The sequence below is a fragment of the Trematosphaeria pertusa genome, assembly GCF_010094035.1.
Source record: "Trematosphaeria pertusa strain CBS 122368 unplaced genomic scaffold BU26scaffold_3, whole genome shotgun sequence".
Taxonomy (NCBI): Eukaryota; Fungi; Ascomycota; class Dothideomycetes; order Pleosporales; family Trematosphaeriaceae; genus Trematosphaeria; species Trematosphaeria pertusa.
Genome location: NW_022987214.1, coordinates 2,224,748 through 2,249,426, shown reverse-complemented (window position 1 = coordinate 2,249,426; position 24,679 = coordinate 2,224,748). Strand labels below are relative to the sequence as shown.

The 24,679-nt window shown below is 56.0% G+C and overlaps 9 protein-coding genes across 9 annotated transcripts; 3 read left to right on the top strand and 6 right to left on the bottom strand.

The window, feature by feature from the left end:
• Window positions 1-387: 387 nt before the first annotated feature.
• BU26DRAFT_548018 (uncharacterized protein) lies at window positions 388-2,625 on the bottom strand. Its single transcript, XM_033831913.1, has 2 exons — window positions 951-2,625; window positions 388-902 (listed from the first exon to the last, which is right to left on the bottom strand). Exons 1-2 carry the CDS (start codon window positions 2,317-2,319, stop codon window positions 730-732), a joined length of 1,542 nt encoding a protein of 513 aa, XP_033688582.1. The 5' UTR covers window positions 2,320-2,625; the 3' UTR covers window positions 388-729.
• Window positions 2,626-3,235: 610 nt separating this feature from the next.
• Window positions 3,236-5,453, top strand: BU26DRAFT_548017 (Arylsulphatase; the record flags this gene model as incomplete). Its single annotated transcript, XM_033831912.1, has 5 exons — window positions 3,236-3,649; window positions 3,705-3,869; window positions 3,934-4,251; window positions 4,334-4,817; window positions 4,879-5,453. Exons 1-5 carry the CDS (start codon window positions 3,365-3,367, stop codon window positions 5,451-5,453), a joined length of 1,827 nt encoding a protein of 608 aa, XP_033688581.1. The 5' UTR covers window positions 3,236-3,364.
• A 1,002-nt stretch (window positions 5,454-6,455) lies between these two features.
• Window positions 6,456-8,331, bottom strand: BU26DRAFT_528707 (kinase-like protein; the record flags this gene model as incomplete). The annotated part of the gene is made up of 2 exons (XM_033830865.1): window positions 6,456-7,262; window positions 7,342-8,331. 2 exons carry the CDS (start codon window positions 8,329-8,331, stop codon window positions 6,456-6,458), a joined length of 1,797 nt encoding a protein of 598 aa, XP_033688580.1.
• Window positions 8,332-8,733: 402 nt separating this feature from the next.
• On the bottom strand, window positions 8,734-10,515 carry BU26DRAFT_515906 (5-azacytidine resistance protein azr1). The gene is made up of 2 exons (XM_033828201.1): window positions 10,409-10,515; window positions 8,734-10,235 (listed from the first exon to the last, which is right to left on the bottom strand). The coding sequence occupies exons 1-2, from the start codon at window positions 10,409-10,411 to the stop codon at window positions 8,910-8,912; spliced, it is 1,329 nt and encodes a 442-aa protein (XP_033688579.1). The 5' UTR covers window positions 10,412-10,515; the 3' UTR covers window positions 8,734-8,909.
• Window positions 10,516-10,674: 159 nt separating this feature from the next.
• BU26DRAFT_419645 (U4/U6 small nuclear ribonucleoprotein-like protein Prp4) lies at window positions 10,675-12,360 on the top strand (the record flags this gene model as incomplete). Its single annotated transcript, XM_033823314.1, has 2 exons — window positions 10,675-10,722; window positions 10,855-12,360. 2 exons carry the CDS (start codon window positions 10,675-10,677, stop codon window positions 12,358-12,360), a joined length of 1,554 nt encoding a protein of 517 aa, XP_033688578.1.
• A 1,373-nt stretch (window positions 12,361-13,733) lies between these two features.
• On the bottom strand, window positions 13,734-14,858 carry BU26DRAFT_225447 (uncharacterized protein). The gene has a single exon (XM_033820797.1). It carries the CDS (start codon window positions 14,759-14,761, stop codon window positions 13,916-13,918), a length of 846 nt encoding a protein of 281 aa, XP_033688577.1. The 5' UTR covers window positions 14,762-14,858; the 3' UTR covers window positions 13,734-13,915.
• An 809-nt stretch (window positions 14,859-15,667) lies between these two features.
• Window positions 15,668-17,698, top strand: BU26DRAFT_450481 (uncharacterized protein; the record flags this gene model as incomplete). The annotated part of the gene is made up of 2 exons (XM_033824745.1): window positions 15,668-16,540; window positions 16,598-17,698. Coding segments are annotated over 2 exons (1,974 nt in total), but the record flags the coding sequence as incomplete, so codon positions are not given.
• Window positions 17,699-20,171: 2,473 nt separating this feature from the next.
• Window positions 20,172-21,231, bottom strand: BU26DRAFT_225408 (uncharacterized protein). The gene has a single exon (XM_033820796.1). It carries the CDS (start codon window positions 20,938-20,940, stop codon window positions 20,410-20,412), a length of 531 nt encoding a protein of 176 aa, XP_033688575.1. The 5' UTR covers window positions 20,941-21,231; the 3' UTR covers window positions 20,172-20,409.
• An 837-nt stretch (window positions 21,232-22,068) lies between these two features.
• Window positions 22,069-23,548, bottom strand: BU26DRAFT_560863 (HCP-like protein; the record flags this gene model as incomplete). The annotated part of the gene is made up of 5 exons (XM_033832845.1): window positions 22,069-22,137; window positions 22,370-22,676; window positions 22,773-22,866; window positions 22,921-22,960; window positions 23,015-23,548. The coding sequence occupies 5 exons, from the start codon at window positions 23,546-23,548 to the stop codon at window positions 22,069-22,071; spliced, it is 1,044 nt and encodes a 347-aa protein (XP_033688574.1).
• Window positions 23,549-24,679: the final 1,131 nt, after the last annotated feature.

The window sequence follows — 24,679 nt, the reverse complement described above, 5'->3', positions numbered from 1 at the left end:
TAATCAAACTTTTAATGATTAGATTAGGTACTTCCTATGTCTACGAGTCGGATTCTTTGGGAAGTGCAAGGGAAGCGCCGCATAGAATGCCATCCATTGTTTTTTGTTGTTTTGGATTTGGTAAGATGGGGAGGAGTAAGAGATGAGGAGCTTTCACAGACGGGAAGATACCACACTGCGGGAGTGGACGATTGGAGCTGAAGGACCGTATATGTTGCTAACGTCGCCATTTTTTTAGTTCGTGGGTGAGGCATGCTCGGCGCATGTGCCGAAGAGCTCTCCATGAAGGTGGTCCATGACCTTTTTTTTTTTTTTTCTTGGATAGAAGGGCTCGAGAAACAAGACAATTCCGGGGGGTTGCGAGCAAGGAGAAGCGCATACGAGAACCGCTCACTGCTTTATGAAGTGGAAGGAGGCTGTCAGAGGCCGTCCACTCCAAGCTGCCGATTTTGCTAAAGCCCGGCAGCAGGCCCTAGAAGGTATCTAAGGGACTGTTGATGTAAGAAAGCAAATGTGTAGCTCTGCCCATACCCCTTCATACATATTCAAATCCGAGGGAGAGGCGCGAAGGCTGGGCCAGTTACCAGCGACTTGAATCAAAACCCAAGTACCATGTTGAGGCAAGAACGACTTCGAACATTTGAAAGGGTAGCTCAACGGGTGCGAAAACCCGCATGCTCTGATGAATGGAAACAAGAGCGGAAAGCTCCGCTCGTCCGGCACCTTTCTCTACCAAGTTTCCCTATACGGATCTCGAGAAATATATTCCTCCTCTTCTTCAAAGACGGGCGTATGTGGTCTCTCGCAGGTTGAGGCACAAATGAGATGGTGTCCCTTGACATACCGAACAAAGCCGGGGAACAGCTGCTCTAGCCGATGCGACGTCTCTAGTGAAAGCGGCACTGCAACGTCAGTCACTCTACGCGTTAAGACCTATTGTCAATGCTTACTGTCGAATGGATTCCCAATCGCTATTGCCATATCTAGCCGGGTCCCACCGGCTTGGAAGGCCGATCTATATTTATGGATATCTGGAACAGCAGCTACAGCTTGCTCGCCGACGCCAAGTAACCTGAACTCAACCGCCTTCAGCTGAGAAAAGCCACCTGAAGAGACAGCTTCTCTTAGCACCAAGAGAATGCCGTCAAAGTCAAAGCTCAGGCGGTCCAGCCGCGGGAAGTCAAGGATGAGAAATTCGAGGTCTGGCGGCAGACGTTGCAAAAGACCGGATGCATGGTTGTGCTTCATCAGGACACGGTACGGAATCCGTAGCACCTTGAGAAATTTAAGATTCTCGCAGTATTTGAATTCTCCGTAGTCCTCTGGCGGATGGTACTCTTTTGTGCCAATAGCTAACTCCTCCAAGCTGCCATAATGCGCCGCGACGGCCGCGGAGACCTGGTTGTACCGAAATTCTGCCCCAGTAAATCTGGCTGGGCTGCCGCATTCGAACCGTTTCAGCGCTTTGCAGGCCGTAACTAGATTCGCGATGATATATGCGGGAGCCCTGGACGACAGCAACGAAAGCCTCTCGATCGGCGACGACCGTACGGGCCATATCCAAGGTTGGTCAAGCACATGAGAATCTTGATGATCTGGATCCGGTCTAGACGCTCCCCGGTCCCTCTCGTATACAGCTCCCCAGCGACCGAGCGTAAGATCCTTGAGCTGGGGCAAAAGAAGAATCTGGTAGATACTATTGATCGGGAAGTGGTCCCAGAATCTCAAGTCGAGGCGTAGAACACGAAGCGAGTGGAATTGAGGTGGTGAACCTAAAGGAGCTGCCAGTACTGCCGTCATCTTCTCCAAAAGGAGTGGTAATTTCCCACCACCGTCAAATCGATGTTTTGGAAAGTCGACGCAGAGCTGCTCCAGATTTGGTGACTGAAGGGCGAGTAGTGTTATAAAGGGGTCTTCTCCGCTCGCGAGGCGGGAATAAATCTCATCCGGATGTAGTAAGTCCATCCCGTCGGAGAGAGGCATCGCCCACTCCGGCGGGGAAACATGAGCTGTCCAGGAGATAAAGCGGTATGATCCTCTTTGCTTAATTGCTTTGACGTGCTGCTTCAAGGTTGGATTCCCGCATAGAGCTACCAAGACATCCTTGAAAAAGAGCGGTGTTCTCCCTGGCGCTTGTTCTATGGATCGATACAAGATAGGCGTAGCAATCTGGTTGATTCTCCGAGAGACGAGGCAGACCCGGGCGAGGTCGCTGGAGCGCTCATAGCTTGTTGAAGACGATGCATTTGGGAACGAGACGTCCAGGGGATACAGGAATTCGAATATATACAACAGGAGTTCGGGCGGTAGAGAATCCATCCTGAGCGAGTTGAGGGCTGGTAGGAAGGAAGCCGCTTGAGGGGGCCCACGGGAGCGAACGACTTGGATTGTGCTTCAGTACGTGCTGTCCAGAGCTCGAAAGTGAAGCCGGAATCACGGCATTTCGAAGACGTGCCGTGGCGAAAAGTGGAAAGACTGAGGTGTGCAGGTCCGTGGGCGCGCCTGGTGCATAGCCCCTCCATAACGCAACACCACGTGGTTTCAACCCCGCTCGGGCCGACAACCATCCCGACATACACCTCCTCTTGGTACGTTAAGATCATTCTCAAGGCTGCATAGGTAGTATGAAGGCTAGGCAGCTTGTGTATGATGTTACCAAGATTGGAAGTCTGGTCCAGGTGTACGCTCGCTCAGGAATCTGCGCGGTCTGCTGGTGAAGTATCTTTCGCTTCGTAACGATGAGGTCCACTAACAATATCCTACGATGCAAACCCTTTGCATAGGTACGTATAGTTAAGCTCTTCAGGCAACCCATTGCGGTTCGCTTCTTTCGCGCGCCATGTCGCTAACATCAGCTCGTCAGGTACGCTCCAGATTGACGTCATTAGAGTCACGGGAGCTGCAGGTTAGCCCAAACAGGAAATCGGCGGAACTTGTTTGGGCTGTGCTTAAAGACCCAATGCCACCTTGGATCGGAGTTGTAGAAAGGCCTATTTCCTTCCTGGTGGTAAGGCCTGAAAGGCGTTACGGCTCGTTAGGCCACCCGCGCAAGCGGAAGATCACTGAAGCTTGAATACCTCCATGCAGTGGGCTGTTTTTAGACATGGCGAGTGCGCGGGCGGCGAACAGAGCCCGCTACTTTCAGGAGATTCAAAATACGAATTCGCTCATTAGGCCTTCGGTGACGAAATTGGCGGCCGATGATCCTGCCCGACCGCTTTTTTCATCTAATGCATCGCCATTCCAGGGCATCGCAAGGCCCATAGCTCGTATAATTTGTGCTACGTGCTCAATGGTATAAGAGAAGGAAGCCCTCATCCAAAGAGAGCTAGAGTCCAGCGGCAAACTTTTCAGTATCTCCATCATGTATCTTTCTTCGTTCGCGATCGGTTTGTGTATGCTGCTATGCACAGCCCTTTCAGCCTCCCAGGAGGCCGGCAAAAAGCACAATGTTGTCTTCATTCTCACCGACGACCAAGACGCGCGCATGAACTCCCTCGACCACATGCCAAAAGTACAGAAGCTACTCATCAAGGAAGGAACATGGTACACCCGACACTACGCGCCAACAGCACTATGTTGTCCCGCACGTGTTAGCATATTGACTGGCCTACTTGCACATAACCACAAGGTCACCTCTGTCAGTGGGGTGAGTGTGACACATCCCCTCCTACAGGCTAGACGATACTGATTCTGCAATCCAGCCTTGGGGCGGCTGGCACAAGATCCACGATGAAGGGCTGAACTCCAAGTATCTTCCCATCTGGCTGGGGAATAATGGATATCGGACTTATTACACTGGGAAACTGTATAACGGGATGGAAAAGAAATTAGTCGAGAAAACCACGGCAAGAGGGTGGACGAAAGCTGTAAGCAGGCTTCTTTCCCAAATCTCGCCGTTTCCGTGGTGACCCTAACCAGTTCGAACTATAGGACCTCTTAGTTGGCGGCCAGACGTACCAATACTACAATCCGCCATTCCAGCATATTACCAGAGACAACTGGGATAATCCGGAAAAGATCAATACGTCCTTCGAGGGGGAGTACAGCACCGACAAAGTGGCTGAATACGGATATGGATACCTCCACGAGGCTCTCCAACATGATGATCCATTCTTTGTGGCAATCGCTCCGATCACGCCGCACAGCCAAGTGGGCCACAATCCGCAACCGCCAGTACCAGCGCACAAATATAACGGCACGCTTTCGGGTTTGGAAGTCCCACCCGCGGAGAACTTCAACCCTGCGAACGTAAGTCCTTGGCTGTTCTTTCTTCCAAAATTACTCTTACAATATCTTTCGGACCCGTCAAACACAGCTGACTGATGAGCAGAGGTCCGGAGTAAACATCGTCTGGCAGCTCGATCGCCTCAACAAGTCCCAGGAGCACATGCTTCACCACAACTACCAGCGCCGCACCGAAGCACTCCTATCGGTAGATGACATGGTCGAGCGCATCGTCAACATCCTGGACAACGCGAACCAGCTCGAAAACACCTACATCATCTACAGCAGCGACAACGGCTTCCACCTCGGGCACCACCGGCTCGGCCCGGGCAAGAAATACGCGTTCGAGGAGGATATCAACGTGCCCCTGATCATCCGCGGGCCGAACGTTCCCAAGAACAGGAAAACGGACGTCGTGACCGCACATGTCGATCTTGCACCCACGATCCTGGACATGGCCGGCATGTCGCAGCGCGCAGAGTTCGACGGAAGACCGATTCCGCACACGGCAGCGGATATAGACAGCAGAGAGAGCTCTGACCAGGACGAATACACCAACGTTGAGTTCTGGGAAGGCGCGTCCTACAAATGTACGTCTTCCACTCTCTTTCCCACTCCCTACAACCCCACAGAACCTAACAACCCCCCCAGGGAACAACCGCACGGGTAAATACGTAAACTCGTACAAATCGCTCCGCCTCGCCGGCAAAGGCTACTCCCTAATGTACGCAGTCCACTGCCGCAACAACTCTCACGAACTCTACGACATGCTCACCGACCCGGTGCAGATGCACAACCTACACCCCTCCGCGCCCTCCACGCCGCCGCACAAGAACGCCTACGATTCCGGCACCACGCAGCTCGCAGGCTACGAAATCCCCGCGCTGCTGAACCGCACCGACGCGCTGCTGCTGGTGCTGAAGTCGTGCAGCGGGAACGCGTGCACGAAGCCGTGGCAGCAGCTGCACAAGGACGGCGCGGTGAAGAATCTGAAAGATGCGATGGATGCACGGTGGGATGGGAAGTACGCGGAGCTGCCACGGGTGCGATTCGATGAGTGCTTTGATAATGGGAAGATTGATGTTGCGGCGGAGGGGCCGCAGTGGAGGGGCGATGGGCGGGTTGTGGATCCGGGGCTGCAGGGGGCGGGGGTGGGGAATGGGACGGTGGATGGGGAGGCATTTGAGTACCCCGGGGAGGAGGGGTATTGGGATGATTGGGAGTAGAGTGGAGTTATTATGCATTTCCCACCGAGGGGAGAATTGGGTTCTAGCATCGTGGCGTTAGAGTTAAGTCATTCTAGCTGTTAAACGTAGAGATGTATAATACCTTACCGGTAAGCTTTCGCTTCTGTTGCAGTTGTCGAAATTCTTTTCTCGCAAGGGAGGGGAATAAGAGCAACGTACAGTACACAGTACGACCTACACGCTACAGCCACAACCACGAACGCGGCCATCTTGCTTACGTATCTTAACCTTTTTCCTTTAGGGCAGAAATGACATACCGGTATCTGGTCGACTAGACTACACCGTTTAGGTGTTAACGACGACGGATAGACACCAAAATTCTTCACGGACGCAGAGAGAAATATTCGTCAAACAGCGAGAACATGTCATGCGTGTGAGCTCACTCGTTCGAGTGTAAACAAAACCTCTCTCCTCAGCTCAACAGCCACCAGTCCCGTCCCTACGAACAGAGTAGAGCGATTCTCTTTGCTACGCAACCCATCCCACACACGACAAAGCCTGCAGCCGCGGTCAGGAACCAAGTTGTATGCACAGGACGATCTGAACATTCAAGAATCTCTTCTTCTTAATCATCATCATCACCATCGTCTTCCTCCTCATCGAGAATCACTCATCCCCCTAAACCCAAAAATATATACAAAAAGCCACTCCGTTGCACGCCAAGCGCCATGCGCCATGGTATCCAACACAACCGACCCGCTGAACGCTAGAGAAGAGTATGGATGCGTATGCGTCGCGGGGAATTGGAAAACAAAAAGAAAAGGAGATACAAGAGTGCAAGTAAGCAATCAAGCAAGCCGCCAGCCCAGTCCCAGAATACGCCGTTACGGTCATTAAAATAGATCTTTTGGTGCGTGCGTCGCGCGACGAGGGAAGAACGTAGGTTGTGTCCTAGGAGTCGAGAAAAGAAGTGAGGAAGCGCGCTTCTATGCAAAAGAGTACGAGGAGGGTCCAGACGTGGTAGGTAGACAACAGGCGAGCCTACGCATTCTCCAAAAGCTGCCTGATCTTCTCGTAAAACGAGGCGGGATACTGTCGTATCTCCTCGTCCGTCGGCGGCTCCTTCTTCGGGTCCATAAAGCGGTCCGCAACCTTCTGGATGATCTGGGCGAGCAGATCCTGGGGTATCCTCAGATCGTCCCCGCCGTCGGGGTATATGAACGGATCGCGTTCATCGAGCAGCTGCGCAATTGTGGGTCTTCTCTTTGGATTTCGGTCCAGGCAGTGCCGGAGCGTGGCCTTCAGACCAGGTGGAACCCGTACGTCGCCGATGCCGTAGTCTGCGAAGTGGATTTCGTAGTCGCGGTTTACGATGGCGAGGACGCGCGCCATTTGGTTGGCGATGTGGGCGAAGGGGGGTTTGCCGTAGACCATTTGATACAGTATGCAGCCGAGACTCCAGATGTCGCTCGGTTTGCCGAGCTTCATGTCCTTCGCTCCATTGCCGTTGCTCAGCTGGCCCCTTGCGCCGCCAGCGCTGTCTTCGAGACTTTCGGGGGACATATAATTTGGGGTACCGATGTGCGAATCGCGGTGGACGTTCACTGTATGGTCAACTTCGATGGCGTTTGCGATGCCAAAGTCGATGAGCTTGAGGCGGCCTTGTACCAGCAGGAAGTTGGCGGGCTTGAGATCGGAGTGCACTATGTCGTGTTCGTGGACGGCACCGACACATTCAAGCATCTCTTTCCAGTAGTAGCGGGTAAAGCTGAGGTCAAGCTTTGCGTCTGCTGGGTCGAGCTTCATGCGGATTATGCGGGCGAGGTCCGATTCGCCGAGTTCCATGAGCTGTAGAGCGTTAGCATAGTTTAGCTGGAAGGAGACATTCTTGACAGATGGAAGGCAGACGAGTGTAAGCTGTACGTACCACGCTCAAGATTTGCCGTGCGTCATCCACCTCCCAGTCATACAGCCTCACTACTCTTTCCACATTCTTGAGCTTGTTCAGGAGGTCGATCTCGCCCTTGTAACCCCTCACGGCAGCTTCATCGGCGTCCTCAAGCTTTACTCTCTTCAACGCCAGTAGCTTGAAATTCTCTGCCATCACCCGGTACACCGCAGAACTCCCTCCTCTTCCAATGCGATCCATTTGCGAATAGTGCTTCCCATTAACCGCCAGCGTACTCCTCTTCTTCCTCTCTCTTGTTTTCGTCGTCGCAGCACCAGCAGCCGCAGTAGCAGTCTCCAGAACGGACATCTTGGGCGGCGGCGGCGGTGCAGGCCGTCGCGGCGTGTTTGCGCTTATCGCCTGCAACGGCATCGGCCTCTCTTGTCTCTGAACAGGCGATTGCGGCTGAGGCGGAGGCCGCATATCGTGATCCGCAACCTTCATCACCGAATCCGTGACCTTCATAACCGAATCGGCGCCATTCATCGCATCCACCTTCACCACCGACACAGGGAGATTCTCCTGGTCCTGGCTCGGCGGATGATCCTGCTCTTCGCTCTGCGGCGTCCTGCGCAGCCTCCTCATCGGCGCACCCCTCAGCGGCACTCTTTTTATCCTCAAGCTCGGCGCAGGCGTAACCGTATCCTGCACCGGGGTGTTCGAGCTGGACCCACGCGATATCCGCAGCTTAGGTCTCCGTCCCGCTGCCTTCTCCGGCGAATTGGTTTCGTTCTGCGACTGAGCGAGCAGCGCTGTCGTGAGGGCGCTCAATTTCATCGGCTGCGGTATCTCGTCGTCGGAGCTGTCCCCAATGTTTATATTCTGCATCATGGGCGCGTCCGCCCGGAAGCCCTGGCTCTGGCCCAGCACAGACAGCGGCGAGTCTCTGCGAGGCCGGATAGTCGACTGCGAGCGCATGCGCCCGAGGCCGGAGTAGGAGCCCATGGGGGTGGGAGAAGCGGTCGCCATTGCGGGTGGATAGCCGCTGCGCGTGTCGGGCTATCTGAAGTCGAGCAGCGGAGAAGTCGTGATAGCGAATGTTGGAGACTGTAGAGTTAGTTTTCCATACATAAGGCGCGGTGGTTCCGGCGGCTGTTTTCGTTGTAGGGATGCGGCGGTGGTGGGCTTGAGTGAGGTCCGATGGTGGGCGCGTGGTGGCCGATCTCGAAGTTCGCGTGGCGGGTTGCCGGGCAACGCGTGTAAACAGACCACTCCACTACGACAATTGTGCAAGATTTGTACAGAAATATCCTCAACGTTGGAAACGCTACTGCCGCAAGTCCATTATACTTCAATCCATGCCTTGAAGAGCTGTGTGGATTGCGCAATGATTCTCCTATGATTCAACATTGCTGCATTAGGCACGGCGAACAGATGAGGACTTGTATGCGCATAGCTGCATAGCTTAAACGTACAAGAAAGTAGACAATTCGATGCGTGCTAACCAACAAGAAGATCCGCCCAGACTCTATGCAGGCACGCCATATGACCTCTTTCAACGCCAGCCCATGCAAATCAGCTTACACGATACAGATACAGAAGCCCCGTCACTCGTTCGGCTCCTCCACCACAACCGCAACCACAGTTGCAATATCATCCGGTTTTCCGCCATGCCAATTCTCCCCCGGATAGTGCTTTTGCACTTCTTTGGCGAAAGGTCCGCTTCGGCGCGTATCGAGGCTCGTCTCCTTTGCTTCTTTTGCGATTGCGGCAGCAAGCTTTGCCTGCAATGATGTACCATCCGCTCTGCTAGCTGAATCGGCTTGCGCGAGCTTGAGTAGCTCGTGGCCGACATCGATAGTGCCGTCTCTGTCCACCCATCCACCAAAATCAACCATGCTGCGGCTGACGATGCCGAGGACATCCTGCGGACTCAGATTGTCCCATACGCCGTCAGTGGCGAAGACTAGCACTTCGCCGTGGCGGACTCTGTGGTGCGTTACGCTCGACACTTTCGGAAGGTCGGACAGCGTGCTGGGACCGCCAAACACCGCCATCTGCACCAGCATGCGCTGGGGAGTTTTGGAGAGCTGATACGGCGTGTTGAACGCGTGGGTCTGTGGATGCGTAAAGTGTCGTACCGCGTTCAATCCTAGGTGCATGAAGCCGGAATCTCCAAGGTTGGCGACTTCGACGTTGCCGCCCGGTTCTGCGACCGCTAGACATGCCGTGCTGCCGCCTCCGACAATGCTATTGTCCTCAATGACCTCGTCATACCCCACCTGAAGCAGATCCTTCGGATGTAACGACGCCGTCTTGGATTCTTGCGACCACAACCTCGCAGCGCAAGCCATGTACTCGCACAAGCCGTGCGAAAAGTCGGCGGGGTCAATGCCAGACTCGACCCAGCCCCCGACGCCGTCTGCTACGCCAAATGCAGTGCTCCTTGTGGTTCCAATCTGGCTGAAGAAGAAGGCATCCTGCCCGCTCCTTGCTCGTTTTCGCTTATCCTTCCATCTCTTGCACTCCCTCAGACTTGTAACGTCGTACTTGGTGGCATTGTAGGCGTCGCCCGTATAGATATTGGCTTCAGCATTGAACTTGTGGCCTTTTGCGGAGTAGGATGCGGCAACGTGGTAGGCGAATTGGGGCGCTCGTTCCCAGTGATGCGACGTCGAATGGAAGGATCTAAGCCCAATTGCGGCCGGACTGGCATCTCTATTCAATGGACATGTCTGCGGTGCGTAGAGCGATGCCGATCGGTGCGAATGGAAATTGGCCGTCCGTGTCGCATGCGCGGGCGCAAACGGGGAGGATGTGGACAGGCAGAAGAGTAAGCCGGCGGATGCAGCTTGACGCGGAGCAGCGCGAGGGGAGCGCCGAACAAGAACAGCGGCGCCAGCGATGGCAAGTGACATGGCCGCAGCCCAGGCCTAGTGATGCAGAGTCAGTATCCAAAAGTGCCAGAGCGAAGCGTGACGGCGTGGAATGGACATGGCGTAATACCTTCGCAGAGGGTGAAAGAAAAGGGCAGCGACTTTTGAACCGGGGGGTGAAATTCGGCACTGGCGTCATGCCAATGTGGCTAGTGGATGGCTGAACTTACCATTATTATATTGAGCATTATGTCCGCAGATTCACAGTGCAAACGGGGGAAACAAACGAGAAGTGGCATTGGCGGCTGCCTAACCGTCCTAGACAAAGCGATCTGGCTATTGTCTTGGAGATGCCAGAACCCAAACACCACAGCCTCGCAGGTTCCGGAAGTGCCAAGGCCAGCCCTACCGGGTAAAGCCCGGGCCTCAACTTTTGGAGAACGGCAAGCCCCACGACGTAGCTTTTGACTCCGCGCACCCGGAGGACACGATCAAAATGAACATGCATCCGGCGCGACAGGCGTATGTGGAGGAGGATGGAGATGTAAGTACCGCTGTTCGTTCTCAGTCCAAAAGCATAATCTCTCTTGCTGGAGGCAACCATATCCCGCAGCCCGTTCCTAGCTTTTTTACTACCCTGTGCCAGAGACATGCTGACGATACGTCTAAACACCAGGACGATGCCATGGAGGGCATTGACTTGGCCAATGTGCCAATTGACCGGGATCACTACATACCAACAGGCGTCCCCGGAGCGGCGAACGAAAGGGCCTCCGATCTGCTCGGACAATTTGAGAGGAAACGACGAGCGGCGCAGCTAATAGTTCCCACCGCCGACCGCGATATTAAGAAGCGGCTACGCTCACTGGGTGAGCCGATCACCCTGTTCGGCGAAGGACCTTCGGAACGGCGCGATCGACTACGAGCATTACTGGCCGACCAGGCAGAAGCCGCAGGTGAGGATGGAGATATCCAGATGCAAGAGGCGGAAGAAGCACCGGGGGATGAGCAGGAAGAATTCTACACTCAAGGAACTCAATCACTTCTGGAAGCTCGGAGAGACATGGCAAAGTACTCTCTGCCACGCGCGAAGGAGCGAGTTGCCTTCCAGCGACGGGAAGCCACCATACCGCTCAAGACCCACATCGAGTTCCGCAACAAGATCAAGGAGCGACTGAAGGGCTTTGAACTGTACGGATCGCAGACGTCAGATCGGCCTGTCAGCATTGTTCGGTTCTCCCCCAACGGCCAGTACGTAGCATATGGCAACTGGGGGGGTCACATCAGGCTTCTCGAAGTCCCCAGCCTTGAACAGAAGAAAGCGTATCGTGGCGGCCACACCGAACGTGCGACTGGAATAGACTGGATGCCGGGTGCGACTCTCCCCGGCACAACGGTCTCATCGTCAAGTGTTAATCTTGCCTCTGGTGGTGCCGGTGGTAAAATCCAGCTGTGGTCGCTTGACGATGACAAGCCACTGAGGACTCTGGAGGGGCATGCCGACCGCGTCTGTCGGGTAGCCTTCCACCCTTCCGGTCGCTATCTTGCCTCAGCATCTGACGACACGACCTGGCGCCTCTGGGATGTCAACACCGGCCAGGAGCTCGTTATCCAGGAAGGACACTCGAAGGAGGTCTACACAGTCAGCTTCAACGGTGACGGATCCTTGATAGCAACCGGCGGGCTGGATAGCATAGGCCGAGTGTGGGACGTTCGCACTGGTCGCGTCATCTACCTACTGGAGAGTCACATTAAGCCCATATACGGCCTCGATTGGAGCACTGACGGCCATCGCTTATTATCAGGCTCGGGAGACGGATTCATGAAGTGCTGGGACGTACGCGCAATGCGCGAGACCAACTCAATCGCCGCCAACACCGGAGGCGTTACCGACTTGCGCTGGTACAAGGGCACTGACGGGCCAACAAGCGGCGTGCCTCTGCAAGAGAACGATGAAGGGGAAGTGGTACCAAAGAAGGCGTCCACTTTCGTCATCTCGTCGGGATTCGACAAGAATATCCAGGTCTTCTCAGCCGACGACTGGGCACATTGCAGAACATTACAAGGGCATTCGCAGGCTGTATTCAGCACTGATGTCACCAGCGATGCCACTTGGATCGTCAGTGGCGGTAAAGATAGGACGGTGAAGTTATGGGCAAGGGACGATCAGGAAGGCATATGAAGGAGAGGATGCCCTATTCTCAGGAAAGAACAATCTATACCGAGTCGGATGCAGGGGAACGCTAAGTCACTAAGCTTCAGCTTCACGGCCGCAGCAACAAAAGAGAGCCCTATTGCCGACAGCTGCGTCACGCTACAATGGAGGAGGGGGAGGCGGTGAGATGCTGTAGCTTCAGCGAGCGCATCTAGAACAGCTATAGCGGCTGTGGAGGAATGTGTCGGGCATATTCAGCCAAATGAAAAGGCAAGATTCCTCCATCTCAAGTTCCAAGTACTAATCATAATCAATTTACCGTCTCTAGGATAATACCTTCTCCTTATGCTGCCAACTTTTCACCATTCGATTTTCCATGCGACGCACAGACAGGAGTCTACGCAGGCGCTCCCGTCATCGCGTAGTCTGAGAGGAAGGTCATGCCACGGGCGCCTTGGGAGGGCCGTTTTGCCATGAGGTTACTCTGGCACTCGGTCGCACAAGACAAAGCACGCTGCTACCCTGCCGCCCGCAACATGGAGACGTTTGCGCTCTAACCCATTCCCATGTCTCCAACACACCGCAAGGGAGAAGCGACGAGAATCTCTTTCCCATTTCAAATGTTCACATGTCCAGAACATACTGCGATGACTCTTCTTCACCGCACAATTGACCAACGGTTGGAAAGCAGTTGTGTCCAACTCTCCTTGGACAACCGTGGGCGCCCAAGCTTCGGAAACCGGATGAGATAGTCAATTGGATTGCTCACCGCTTCCGCCTTGAAACGCTACGTCTCCACTTTCTACGAGAATAGGAGTTACCGTAGGTCGCCGGCCGGGAGCATAGGACGCTTGTCGTCATCGCTCAGCGTTCTGAGCTCTTTGAAATCTCCCGGGGCTACTACGGAGGATCTTGAGGCCATTTTCGCTTTGACTCATAGCTAACAACAGAATCTACGTGGACCAACCCGGCGCCAAGGCAAATCGTCTCGAAAATTCTACCCAACAGGAAGGATAATGGCAACTGGCCACAACACATGCAGGCATGCGAACTTGCAGCAAGTGGGAGCGCGGTGCCAGATGGGGTGCACTAAGCGATCCATTCACCGCTATGCCGCCTCACGATTTTGGCAGCCGCAATGGCTCAACTCCCAAAATGGCACAACGTGATTTTCGCCCCGATCGTTGGGCTTCAATGCTCTTTCGGCATGATTATTGAATTGCTCCCGGGCATGAATATTGAATGCCATCGGTGAGGCTTGAGGGCTTCCGGTGAACATGGCCACCGTCGCGGAGCAGAGGGCCAAGAAGCCATTGCGCACACTGAGTGGACTGAGGCATTCAGCTCTACGGCACGACCCTGGAAATACGCGTACGCGCCCGAGAGACGATCAACCGCAACGGTCGATCCGGATCCAGAGCAAGCAGCTCTTGCACATGGGCTCTAACGGTGGCTGTGCCTGTCCGCGGTGCCGGCGCCGCCCCGGGCTTCAGAAGGGACAATGGCGCCGTCGCGGCACCTCGAATGGCCGCATTCCTTGGTGCTCCACTTTGGTTTGGGATGGATTGTCTTACTTGCCCTATTATCTGTTACACGATTGCGGGTAGCGGCCACAAACAGGAAAAGCAGAACCCAACGGCTTCATTGGCTGGCGAAGGCGGGATTTTGCTTGCCACTTTTTTCGGCCCACGGCTGTCAGGCGAGGGCTTGACGCAAACCACGCGATAACTTTAAGGCCGAAAGGAAAATGAGGGAGAAAAATAGGACGACTGACGAATGACGGGCGGATAGAGAAATGCAGAGCAGTTTCCATCAGGCCGGTACGAGAGGATTCGGCATGTGGATGTGGGACAGCACGGCAACACAGGAGCTGCAGTGTTTGCCTCGGATCGCCCCAGGGCAGGCGGTGCGCCAGCCAGATGGAGATGCGGCGGCCTGGTACCTTACACCGGGAACTCCTCACGATAATAGAAGCGCAACACAGAAGGGATGTCAAGGGACGAAAACAGGCAGGGAAGGCGGGTCGGCGAGGAAGCGGTGAGATGACTCGCGCCCGGCAGAGGGAGCCCTGGAGCGGAGAAAGTTGGACAGATGACACCATGGGCGGACGAGCGAGAGCGGCGAGAGAGGGTTCACCTTGCGAGCGAGCCACAGGGCAGGGCTGGCGGCAGGTGAGGTGGGAGTTAGTTGGAACCAGCGTCGCCTGACACGGCGGCAGAACGAGAGCGTCATGCGAATGGTGTTGAGGCCGCAGAGAGTGAGCGGGCGCGGGGTCGTCGTCGTCGTCGTCGTCGGGAGACTGCGGCCCGGCGGCGCCCTCATGATTACACCGGCACCACCACCAGCCTTCACGATGCGATGCGCGGGCGCAACGACGACGACACCGGCACGCTTCCCAGGCGCAAGGGCAGGGAGAGGGCATCCGCATCTCGCGGATCTGGCTTCAGAGTTTTCACGGCGGGCCAGCCGGGATCGCACGGGCGAATCATGTCGGTAGAATCTCGCAAGAAGGGCCGGCCCGCGCAGACCCAGCCAGGCAGGCCTCTGTAGGTATCGATACCGCACATACGCCGCCGCAGCTGTCGCACCAGACTACTCCTCCTACTTGCTAGCACGCCGTGAATGAAGCCTCCCGACCAGGAGCCAGCTTCACGCGCGACAAACGGGGCCCGCGCCGCGTGCGCTGGGGCAGACGGGCCAGGGCAAACAGGCCGTCTGGGAGGTGCGGAGACCGCAGTGAAGGGCCATGGCTGGCTGCAGCGCGTCCACTCGCCGCCCGCTGCCCGCCGTCTCTGGCTTTGCGCTGCATGGGCGAGCGCCCGGCAGCCACTCGTTTCTGGAAAGGCCGCTGCCGTGATGCAGGCCTACCCGACGGCGCTGGGGCGCCGAATCGCAGCGCCCGCCGCTGTTTCGCGTGCATCCCACGGAATCTCTCCCCCCAGCCCGTCCAAGCCTGCCCCCAAGCCTGCCTCCCAGCGCCCCCCCCGGCAACACCCCACTGCGCACTCTGCGCCCGCTGAGACCAACACTTATCAGCAGGCCCAGCCCTCCAGCACTAGCTGCTCGCTGCTCCTGCTCCCGCTCCCCGCCTCCGTCCTCACCCTCACCCTGCCCGCTGCTCGCCCTTGACGCGCAGCGCTGAGCTCGCTCCCATCGCTCGCTTTTGGACGCCCATTGATCCGCCGGCCTGCTTATCCCTCGCGCAATCGCCCGTCTGCTGCTCGTTTTCCGTCGCTGCCGAGATCCCCGCCATCGCGATTACCGAAAAGAGCAATCCACACCGCCAGTCCCGCCGCTACACCGGTACTTGCTGCACCCCCTACAAGAGTCCGCCATGGACTTCTCCTCCTCCGGCAGCCACATGGACTACCACCGCCCCTCGTCGACCCTCAGCTCAGTCGACCGGAAACCCTCCGCCTTCTCCTTCGACGACAACAGCACGCTGGACACCAACATCCTGGACACGCCTGTCCTGATGTCCCCGACCACGAGCACCCAGGGCATCTTCTCGCCCGACACCTCCATCTGGGAGGACTACTCCACCGGCCAGTTCGTTGACCGAACCGCCACGAGCTCAGTCGTCAACACCAACGGCAACAACCCTTTCTTCCAGGAGCAGAGCAACAACCCTTTCGCCCGCCTCCCTGCGAACCAGGCCGCTACCTACGGCCAGCAGACGTCGTGGCCCGTCCCAGAGAACTCAGGTTCACGGACGCCGACCGCCCCGAAGCCGCTGAATCCCTTCGCCCCTGGCGACTTTGGTGCTGCTCCGCCGCCCTTTGTCTCAGAGCACTCGCAGCAGATGCCGTACCACGGACTGCCCGTCCAGAGTAACGTGCGGCCGAGCTCCGTCTTCCCGCCAGCGCCTCCGGAGCAGCCATTGTCGCCGCACACCAACTCCGAGTGGATGGCCTTCAACCAGCAGGAGATGGACTCACGGCCTGGACCCAAGCGCATGCGGCCCAGCTCTCCTCCCCGCTCCTTCACCCCGCGCCGTGACGGCGGCATCAGGAAGAAGAATGCCCGTTTTGACATCCCGGCCGAGCGAAACCTGTTCAACATCGACCAGCTGATCGCCAACTGCACCAACGAAGACGAAATGAAGGAGCTCAAGCAACAGAAACGACTCCTCCGGAACAGACAGGCCGCGTACGTACTCTCCTTTGGTTCTGGCGTTGCCAATTTGGTTCTGCCCGCCATTTGGTTCGTTCTCTCCCTATTCCCACGCTAACGTCGCTACAGTCTTGACTCACGGCAACGAAAGAAGAAGCACACTGAAGAGCTAGAGGAAGAGAAGAAGTCGTGGACCGACAAGTTCTGCACGCTTCAAGATGACTTCAACAACCTGCGACTAGAGTACGACCAGTTGATGGCGGAGAAGGAGAACTGGCATCGCGAGCAGATGGAGATGCACCATATGATCGGCCAGCTGCAGTTCGACAAGGAGGAGCTCGTCCGCACCCACACCCTGGAGACCGGAGAGCTTCGCAAGAAGGTCTCTGTCCTCACCGAGAGGCTCGAGTGTGCCACCAGCAATTCCGCATCCATCGCTCCCAGCACCACCTTCAACGACTTCACCTCTGACATGGACAACCTGAACATGGGCAACAGCGAGTGGGAGAACTATGTCTTCGTCGGTGACTTCGTCGTCGACGAGCAGACGCCCCAGCAACCACAAGAGCAAACTCTCGCCGTCATCCCGCGACCCAAGGACGAAGACAAGCCCGTCGCATCCGGTCTCCTCCTTATGCTGCTTCTCTGCGGCGCTTTCGTCGCAAGCAAGTCCTCCGGCTCCAACGCCCCGCCCATCCCTCGCATGCCCGATGACGTTCGCGCCGCCTCAGCCACCGTGCTCGACAGCATCTTCAAGGACGCTGGTGTCGCGCCTACTCTGACCGAACAAGGCGTCGTTGCCAACCGTGTGTCAGCAGTCGAGCCCGGCCCGTCCGGCATCAACTGGCCCAAGGCCATAGGGTCGGAAATGACCGGCATCTCTAGCTCAAGTCTCGACCAGCTGCACAACCAGCTCACGGCGCCGACGAAGGACCAGGAGAACGAGCAACTGTTCTCCATCACGCCCGCGCAGTACAATAGCATGACTTCCATCGACTTCTCCCGCCCACGGTACAGCATAGCCAGCGACGACTACAGTGACCCGCTATCGCCCAGCTCTCAGCCATCGCACCGTCGCAACCTTGCCGAAACGCTCGCCGCCATGAGGGAGCAGAACAAGGGCGAAGCTGCCGCTGACATCTACACCCGCAGCCTGCTCTGGGACAAGATCGCACCCGAGGTCGTCATCGAATTCAAGCGCATGGTTGAAGAATCTGCCGCGGCATCGTCCCGACCCAGCACCTCGGGCGGAGGCACGCCACAAAAGGTGGAGAACGTCGGATGAAGGAGAAATCACCTGACCCCCGCACCACCACCGCCGACCACCGCCTCTTCCCTATGTCCGTTTCCTTGCCTTGCATCAGTCTGCTTTTTCCAGCATAGCGCTTCGGTTCTCCGTGCCGTCCCACGTACATGGGATGGCCCTCTTCAGTAGGGACAAATCTGCATCTTGGGCTGGAATCTGTCTACTTTCCGCGTATCTCGCTCAAACGCTCCCGACGAGCATCGCACTGTCGCCGTCTCTTCTCCTTTGTCGCTGGCAATCGCGCCAGCCGAACATTCACATTGGACGGCAAAACGTCGATATTCCGAAATTTCTCTCATCGATCGATCGATCAATCACCGCATTTGAGCATATATGGGCGGAATCTGACTTCTTCTACGAAACGTGGCTATGGGGAGTACACCTCACCACGCAAACGCTTTTTTGTCCTTCTACACAAATGGCATCGCCTCGTCAGCTTCTTGACAGCGTGCATTTTTCTGCTTATTTCTTTGGGGCATTTTGGGATAGCTAGCAAGCGAGCGATGTGAAATTTGGCACAATTGGGTTCGATTTGCTTGATTTTCTTGGATTTTACTCTTTTTGCAGAGCGTAGCGAGCGAGCGAGCGCGTCCTTTTGAGACGTCTTTCTTATGTTCTATATGATTGACGATTGATTCTCTCTCGCAATGAGAGTCAGGATCAGGACCAGGACATGTATGCTACGACACTCCCCATCCCCAACCCAATCCCCTCCCCCTCCCCCTTTTGTAAATGATTGATGGCATGAAGATAGTTTGCTTTTTGCGTTCTCCTTATTATTGGTAGCAAGCAGGTGGAGGGAATTTTGGCTTTTGTTGGGTTAACGAAACGAACTGAACCGATCAGATGAGGAAGAGCTTGTTTGCCTGCTTGCTTGCCTGCTTGCAAGAGCAAATAATGATGATGAATAGTAGTATCACGATTTTTCAAGAGACGAACGAACGAACAGTCGATCGATCGAACGACCGACTCCAACGCGACCTCCCGCGCCTCCGCCTTTCCTAGACAACCTCGTTCCATTCCCGTTTTGCCTCTGCGTCTGCTTTTCGGAGGAAAGACTGTATCCATTCTAGCCCTAGCCGTCACTGGCTTAAATTCTATATTTTAATTTCTACCTACTGCGCCTTTTACTCGCTCTTGCGCTCTGATCTCTAACGCGGAAACTGCACGCTTGACTCGCTCGCCCGCTACAGTCCCGTCTAGACCCTCGGGTACCCCTTCTTCCAGCATCAGCATGAAGTATCCCCACGCTCTCCGCGTCCTTGCAGCTCGCTCCCGCCTCCTGTGCTTGAGACGAGGTGCGGAGAAGCCATACGGGCCTGGTACTTGGGGGATGGGGAGGCACATCCCACGCCTCGTGCAGACGCGGGGGGAGGCGTCTCCACGTATGTACCGTGCCGTGCTGGACGGGATGTATGTACCCCAGACAGACAGACGGAGAAAGAGGGAGACAGATCCCGCACTGTAATGCAGTACTGCAGCGCAACGCGAGGGGCCCCGCTTCTCTCCTGTATGCACGTATGTATTTTGAAGCCATAGACGCCGCGCTCTCGCCATCTCGGACGCGCATCACGCTGCTCCGCTTCTCCACATCAATGCCATTCCCGCTTCCGCACCGGTATCCGACACCGCGTGTTGTTTACCTACCCCACGCCCGTCGAGTGAGTAGGAGATCACGCTATGCGCGCGGTTTATTCGCTCACTAACTCCGTGCGTCGGCGTCTTCCGGGCTGCGGGGGTCGGGGGGAGTAGGACCCCGTTACCGTGTACTTTGAGTCTGGTATGGCTGAACTGACTGTTTCGGATGCTGATGATGGGTTGGGTTGGGTTGGGTTGGTTGAAGCGGAAGGTACGTAGGAAGGTAGGTACGTACATCCGCAGCCGGAATTCCGCCCCCAACGGGGAGGCTTAGAAGAGAGGAGAGGAGAGGTCGTACGATACCTTTCCTAACCTTCCGTGCTTGCTTAGCATCTGGCACTCGGCAACTCACTCATGAGTTAGTTTAGTTTAGTTCAGAGCAGAGCAGATCAGCGAGTCGTCATCCAATGCGCCACTGTACTGTATGTACTTAGCCCTAGAACTACGTTCCCCGGGGTACATACGCGTCTGCTCTATACCGGTACCGGCACAGTACACTAAGCCAAGCTGCGCAGCCCTCATCCCAACCCATCGCGATATCAAATCCGCAAGCATACTCCTGAAACAGAAACAGAAACAGAAACAGATCCACATTGCCCGCTCGCCGAGCTACACAATGCTAACGGCTTGAGGAAAAACTCCGCTGCCACTAACAGGACTAGCAGACGATCTGATAGTTTTAAGATTTTCCATTTTCTATTTCCCATTTTCTCGCGAGCCGATAGGTCGAGTGGCTGGAATATCAACGCTCATCCACTGCGCTACACTGCGCGGCACTGCTCACGAGGGAAGTCACTTCGTCACTCACTGATCCCCAACATCCCACCCACCCACACACCCACAACACCATCCCATCCCATCCGGACCATCAAACCCCGAGCTCGCTCCAGATCCTGCACTCTGGCAGCATCTCAGTCGCACAGCACAACGCAGTGCAGCAGCAGCACCCCACAAAAGAAAAGCAGCACCACAACGCAACGCACGCAGCATCGCCTTCGATCGTTCTGCCTGAAACGCGGCTAGGCGTAGGATATGCTATACCCTGCGCTGTGCGCACCACACCATCGCTTCTGCACCCCAACACAAGCCGCAAGCCCCGTTATCGTACCACCATGCCACAACAGCCAGCCAGCCCAGCGCAGCCAGCGCAAATCCTTATCACAGGATAGTGATTGATTGATTGATTGAGCGAAAGGCTGAGAAGGGCTAGAATATTTTTTTCCTCCGAGATTTCGCCACGGACCCATGTAGATAATATAACGCCGAGTAGGCGTGTATGTACAGTAAGCAAAAAGACAAGCAAGACGAGACGAGACAAGGCAACGCAAACGCATATAATCCCCAGATGACAGCAGCAGCAAGCGGCGCCACACGAACAGGGCTCCAAAAAGCAAAAGGGAAGGAGGGGAACAGACGGAAGAGGAAAGACGAAGATATTGCGCCATCGCATTCATCCACGCATCCATCGACGACCATCGATCAGAGACAAGCCTAGCCGTTGATGATGTGGGTGCCTGCGCTCGCTCGCTCGCTCGCTCAATGTAAAACATTCCGCAATAAGCAACGCGAGCGAGCGAGCGACCTTCTCCCGCGGGTACTCCTCATCTGACCCAGGCAAGGCCGGCGAAAGCGGTCATTCAGGGCGCGCACGAGCAGCGGAATGCGGCGCGGGGTAAGGTAGGCAACCGTCCGTATCGATAGTGAGGGAGGAAGATCGGAAGGCTAGGCCTTCCTTCTTCGGCGGAAGTAAGCTACACCAGGAGTAGTATAGAGCTGGGGCCAAAGACAGCCCGTGGGCTATTTCGGATTGTATTTTTCCTTCCAGATCCTGTTGTGGCACTTGGTCAGCACGTGCGCAGTTAGTGAGGTTTGACTCGCCCGGACCGTGGTGGTGTAGCCAAGTGCCCGGAGTGGTGAGTGGGTTGCTTTGATCGCGTCGCATCGCCTCGCATCATCCGTCTAGATGGTCTATTGCTGCTGAGTCGATGAGTCGTCACGGCCCTCCCGCATCCCGTCGTTCAATAAAACCACCGTCATGCACGCAAACACCAGCCAATGCCGTCGCCAAACCCGCAATATACAGGCCGTGATTGTCAGCTCCGTCATCGGCCATCCACGCGCAAGCTCTCCCGCTTATTGACTGCGGAACCGAGGCCAGCGAGCGCGCGCCACGTGTATGTCGTAAACAGGCTTGGGGACCCGGCAGAATGGACAGAGAGGGTAGATGACAGGCCGAGCCGGGCGCGGAACAGGTCTGGCGGATGGCACGAGTGATGTGATGGTGGGGGAGCGGGCAGGAGTGTGACAGGTGGTGCTGCGGCGAGGGCCGTCGAGTGCCGTACCGGCTAAGCGAAGGGTGCGTGAGATGGGAGCGTGTCGGCCAATCGATGCCGCTTGGCGTCTGCGCGTTGAAACCAAGGGCCATGGGTTGCAGAGGTAGCGTATTGGACGCTGAGGCCTAGCGTGCGAGTCGTGATGGCTTGGCTTGGTGTTGTTGATGGTGTGCGTGTGGTGTGTGGTGTTGAGCGACGGATCGGGAAGACCGGATAACGTGACGGCGATGAAGGGCCGTGGGTGTGCGACATGTGCTTCTGCTTCGCCCGGAAGAGAAGATCGCCGCCCGGATCTCGATGCGGAGAGATCGTGGTGATAGGAGCAGAGATAATGGAGTATTGGACTTACCATGTATTGCCTAATTGCTTACTGCCCTTTGACTCGGCGAGGCGTAGGAACTGAGCCGCTTTGAACTGTGAGGCGTAGCATTGCATTGTCAGCCGCGTTCCTCGATAATGCTGCCCAACAAATGAGGCTGAAGAATGAGTTCTTGTGTCTCAGAAAATGCTCCGCGTGATGTTGGGACATCGTATAGCTCCATTCGAGCACACCGTTCGCGTTGCATAATCGTTTATAGCGACCGGTGAGGACGGCGCGCTCCCCTAGTACGGAGAAGGGCGAGAATAGATGAAATGCGTTACTAACCTTATCCTTCTTGGTCCCAAAACCCTCCAGATAACACCATGCAACCTCGTTCATGGCGTCCGTGTCGCCCAGATTGGCTGCCGTCTCGTAATACTGCTTCGCAGCCACAGGGTCCTTCTTGATGCCCCAGCCGTTCCGGAAGGAGTTTGCCAGCTCATACATGGCGAGCACCAGCTCGCCTTTGGCCGCACCGCCCTTCTTGACGCCCGCGGAGAGCGCCATCTTCTCGACTTCTGCGCTATTGGAGGCAGCCATGGCGAGGTACCTGACGGCTTGCTCCTGGTCCGGCTCGCAGCCCCAGCCGTGCCTGCGTCATCGTAAGTAACAGTTGGGTTCGAGAAAGGGCGTAGTTTGGGTATGGACATGTCACAGGTGTCAGTGAACGGTGACGGGTGTGGCGTACCGGAGAGCGAGCCCGTACAGCACCTGGCTCAGCGCATTGTTCGGGCCATTGGGATCCGCCAGCCTTCCAAACATAGCCGTTGAAGCCTCAAGATCTTGATGCCCTATTAGCGCCCTTCTCTAGCTCGGGTTTGTCTGTAGTCACATACTGCCCTTCTCGTGTAACCGAATTGCCTCCTGAATGTTCTCCTATGCCCAAACATCAGCCTCCGTTCGTCGACAAGCCCAATTCATGGTACACACCTCATCCGCAGGGGAGCTGATGCTCGGGCTCCTGCTCCTGCTTTTTTTGCCTTCCAACGGATTTCTCGCCTCGAGATTCGGCGTTGTACTCCCGCTCTTGCTCAGCACATTGTTCCCAGCCACCAGCACCGTAGCCCTCTTCTCCCACTTGGCCTCGTCCTCCTCGTTCCTCGCGACCCCATCGCCTCCCACCTCCGGCAGGTTCTGCGGCACGTTGACCGAGCTGGTGGATGTACTGCGATGGAACAACCTATGCTCGGGCTTAGCCTTGTTTTCCTCCACAACATTCGCGGTAGAGGCGGCATTGCTATGCCTTCTGAATCTGCCTAGTTTGCCTCGCGGCGCGGGGGAGAGGAGCGGCGGTTGACGCGTCGGGTCGCCGGGGAAGCTGGGCGGTTCGATCGTCTCCTGGGTCGTGGTCGTCGTGCGCATGAACGTGAACTCTGGGACTTCCGGAGACAGCGTAGGCGGCTTCTCGGCCGCGCCGTCCTCCTTGATCTTGTCTTTCTTCTTCAGCAGGTCTTTGAGCGTCATGGTGGTGGGCAATTGAGCGCTGCGCGACGGCGCGTTTTACAGGAGCTGCGGCTGACGATTCAACGGCGATGATTCAATGGCGGCGGGCGATGACTGTGACGTTAGCAATGACACTACTGGATCTTGAGAGTCGTCTTATATCGTCGCTGACTTGTAGCGAACGTATTCAGGCGCAGGCGCATTGAAAATAGCTGCACCGGCGCGGATTGTCGAATGGTAGGGCTGCGTAAGGGCGGGACAGGCACCAAGCCAAGCACAGCCGCACGCCTCAGCCTCCATCAAACCGCCTTTCTCGACATCGGATTCTTCGCAAACGACGACGCACGTAACAGACACCCTGGAGGCCTTTGCGGGATGGTACAATGATATTTCGGCGTGGGCACTACGACCACCGCGCCACCAACCCGGCAAGGGATCAAACAGGGAACTGAGCGATGCATTTCTTAACATTGAGGCCTCCCTCTCACGGCTTGGATTCTTCACATAGAACGGCGGGCGTAACAGGCATCCAGGAGGCCTTCGCAGGAGTGTACAATGTCATACCAGTATAGGCACTATCACCAGACCTCCATCTCGCAGTGTGGGAACCTTCGCATATGACGTCGAGTATAACAGGCATCCAGGAGGCCTTCGCAGGTGCGTACAAAGGTAGTTAGGTACAACCACTATTCCCATAGCGTCACAAAATGCACATTCTCATCACCGAGATCTCCTCTCACGGTGTTGGATTCTTTGTATATAACGGCACGTAACAGACATCCTGGAGGCCATCGTAGGAGTGTGCAAGGGCACTTAGGTATAAACACTATAATGACGAGCTCAACCAAGTCTACAATCCCACATCGAGGCCTCCCTCTCACGAAGGCGGGTAACAAGCACCCAGGAGGCCTCCATAGGAGCGTACAAGGACAGTTAAGTCCGAGCCCTATTACCACAGCGTCACAAAATGCACCATGGATGGAGTTCATTTGTCAGATTTTTCCAAAGTACAAGACGCCGATTCCTAGGGTATATCCATCTCAGGAAATGCCAGACTCATGAGAAAAGGAAAAAGCACTACCTACGCTCCCCATACTGCAGAGTCCGGTATGTCGTCATTATCCTTGGGGAAGTCCTCCACGGTGTCATCCA

Excerpts from the sequence above, each read along its gene's own strand:
- BU26DRAFT_548018 (XM_033831913.1), bottom strand. The coding sequence starts at position 2,319 with ATGGATTCTCTACCGCCCGAACTCCTGTTGTATATATTCGAATTCCTG. Across the intron at positions 903-950 it reads GATTGGGAATCCATTCGACA|TGCCGCTTTCACTAGAGACG; the intron begins GTAAGCATTGAC and ends CTGACGTTGCAG.
- BU26DRAFT_225447 (XM_033820797.1), bottom strand. The coding sequence starts at position 14,761 with ATGCGGATGCCCTCTCCCTGCCCTTGCGCCTGGGAAGCGTGCCGGTGT.
- BU26DRAFT_225408 (XM_033820796.1), bottom strand. The coding sequence starts at position 20,940 with ATGTTTTACATTGAGCGAGCGAGCGAGCGAGCGCAGGCACCCACATCA.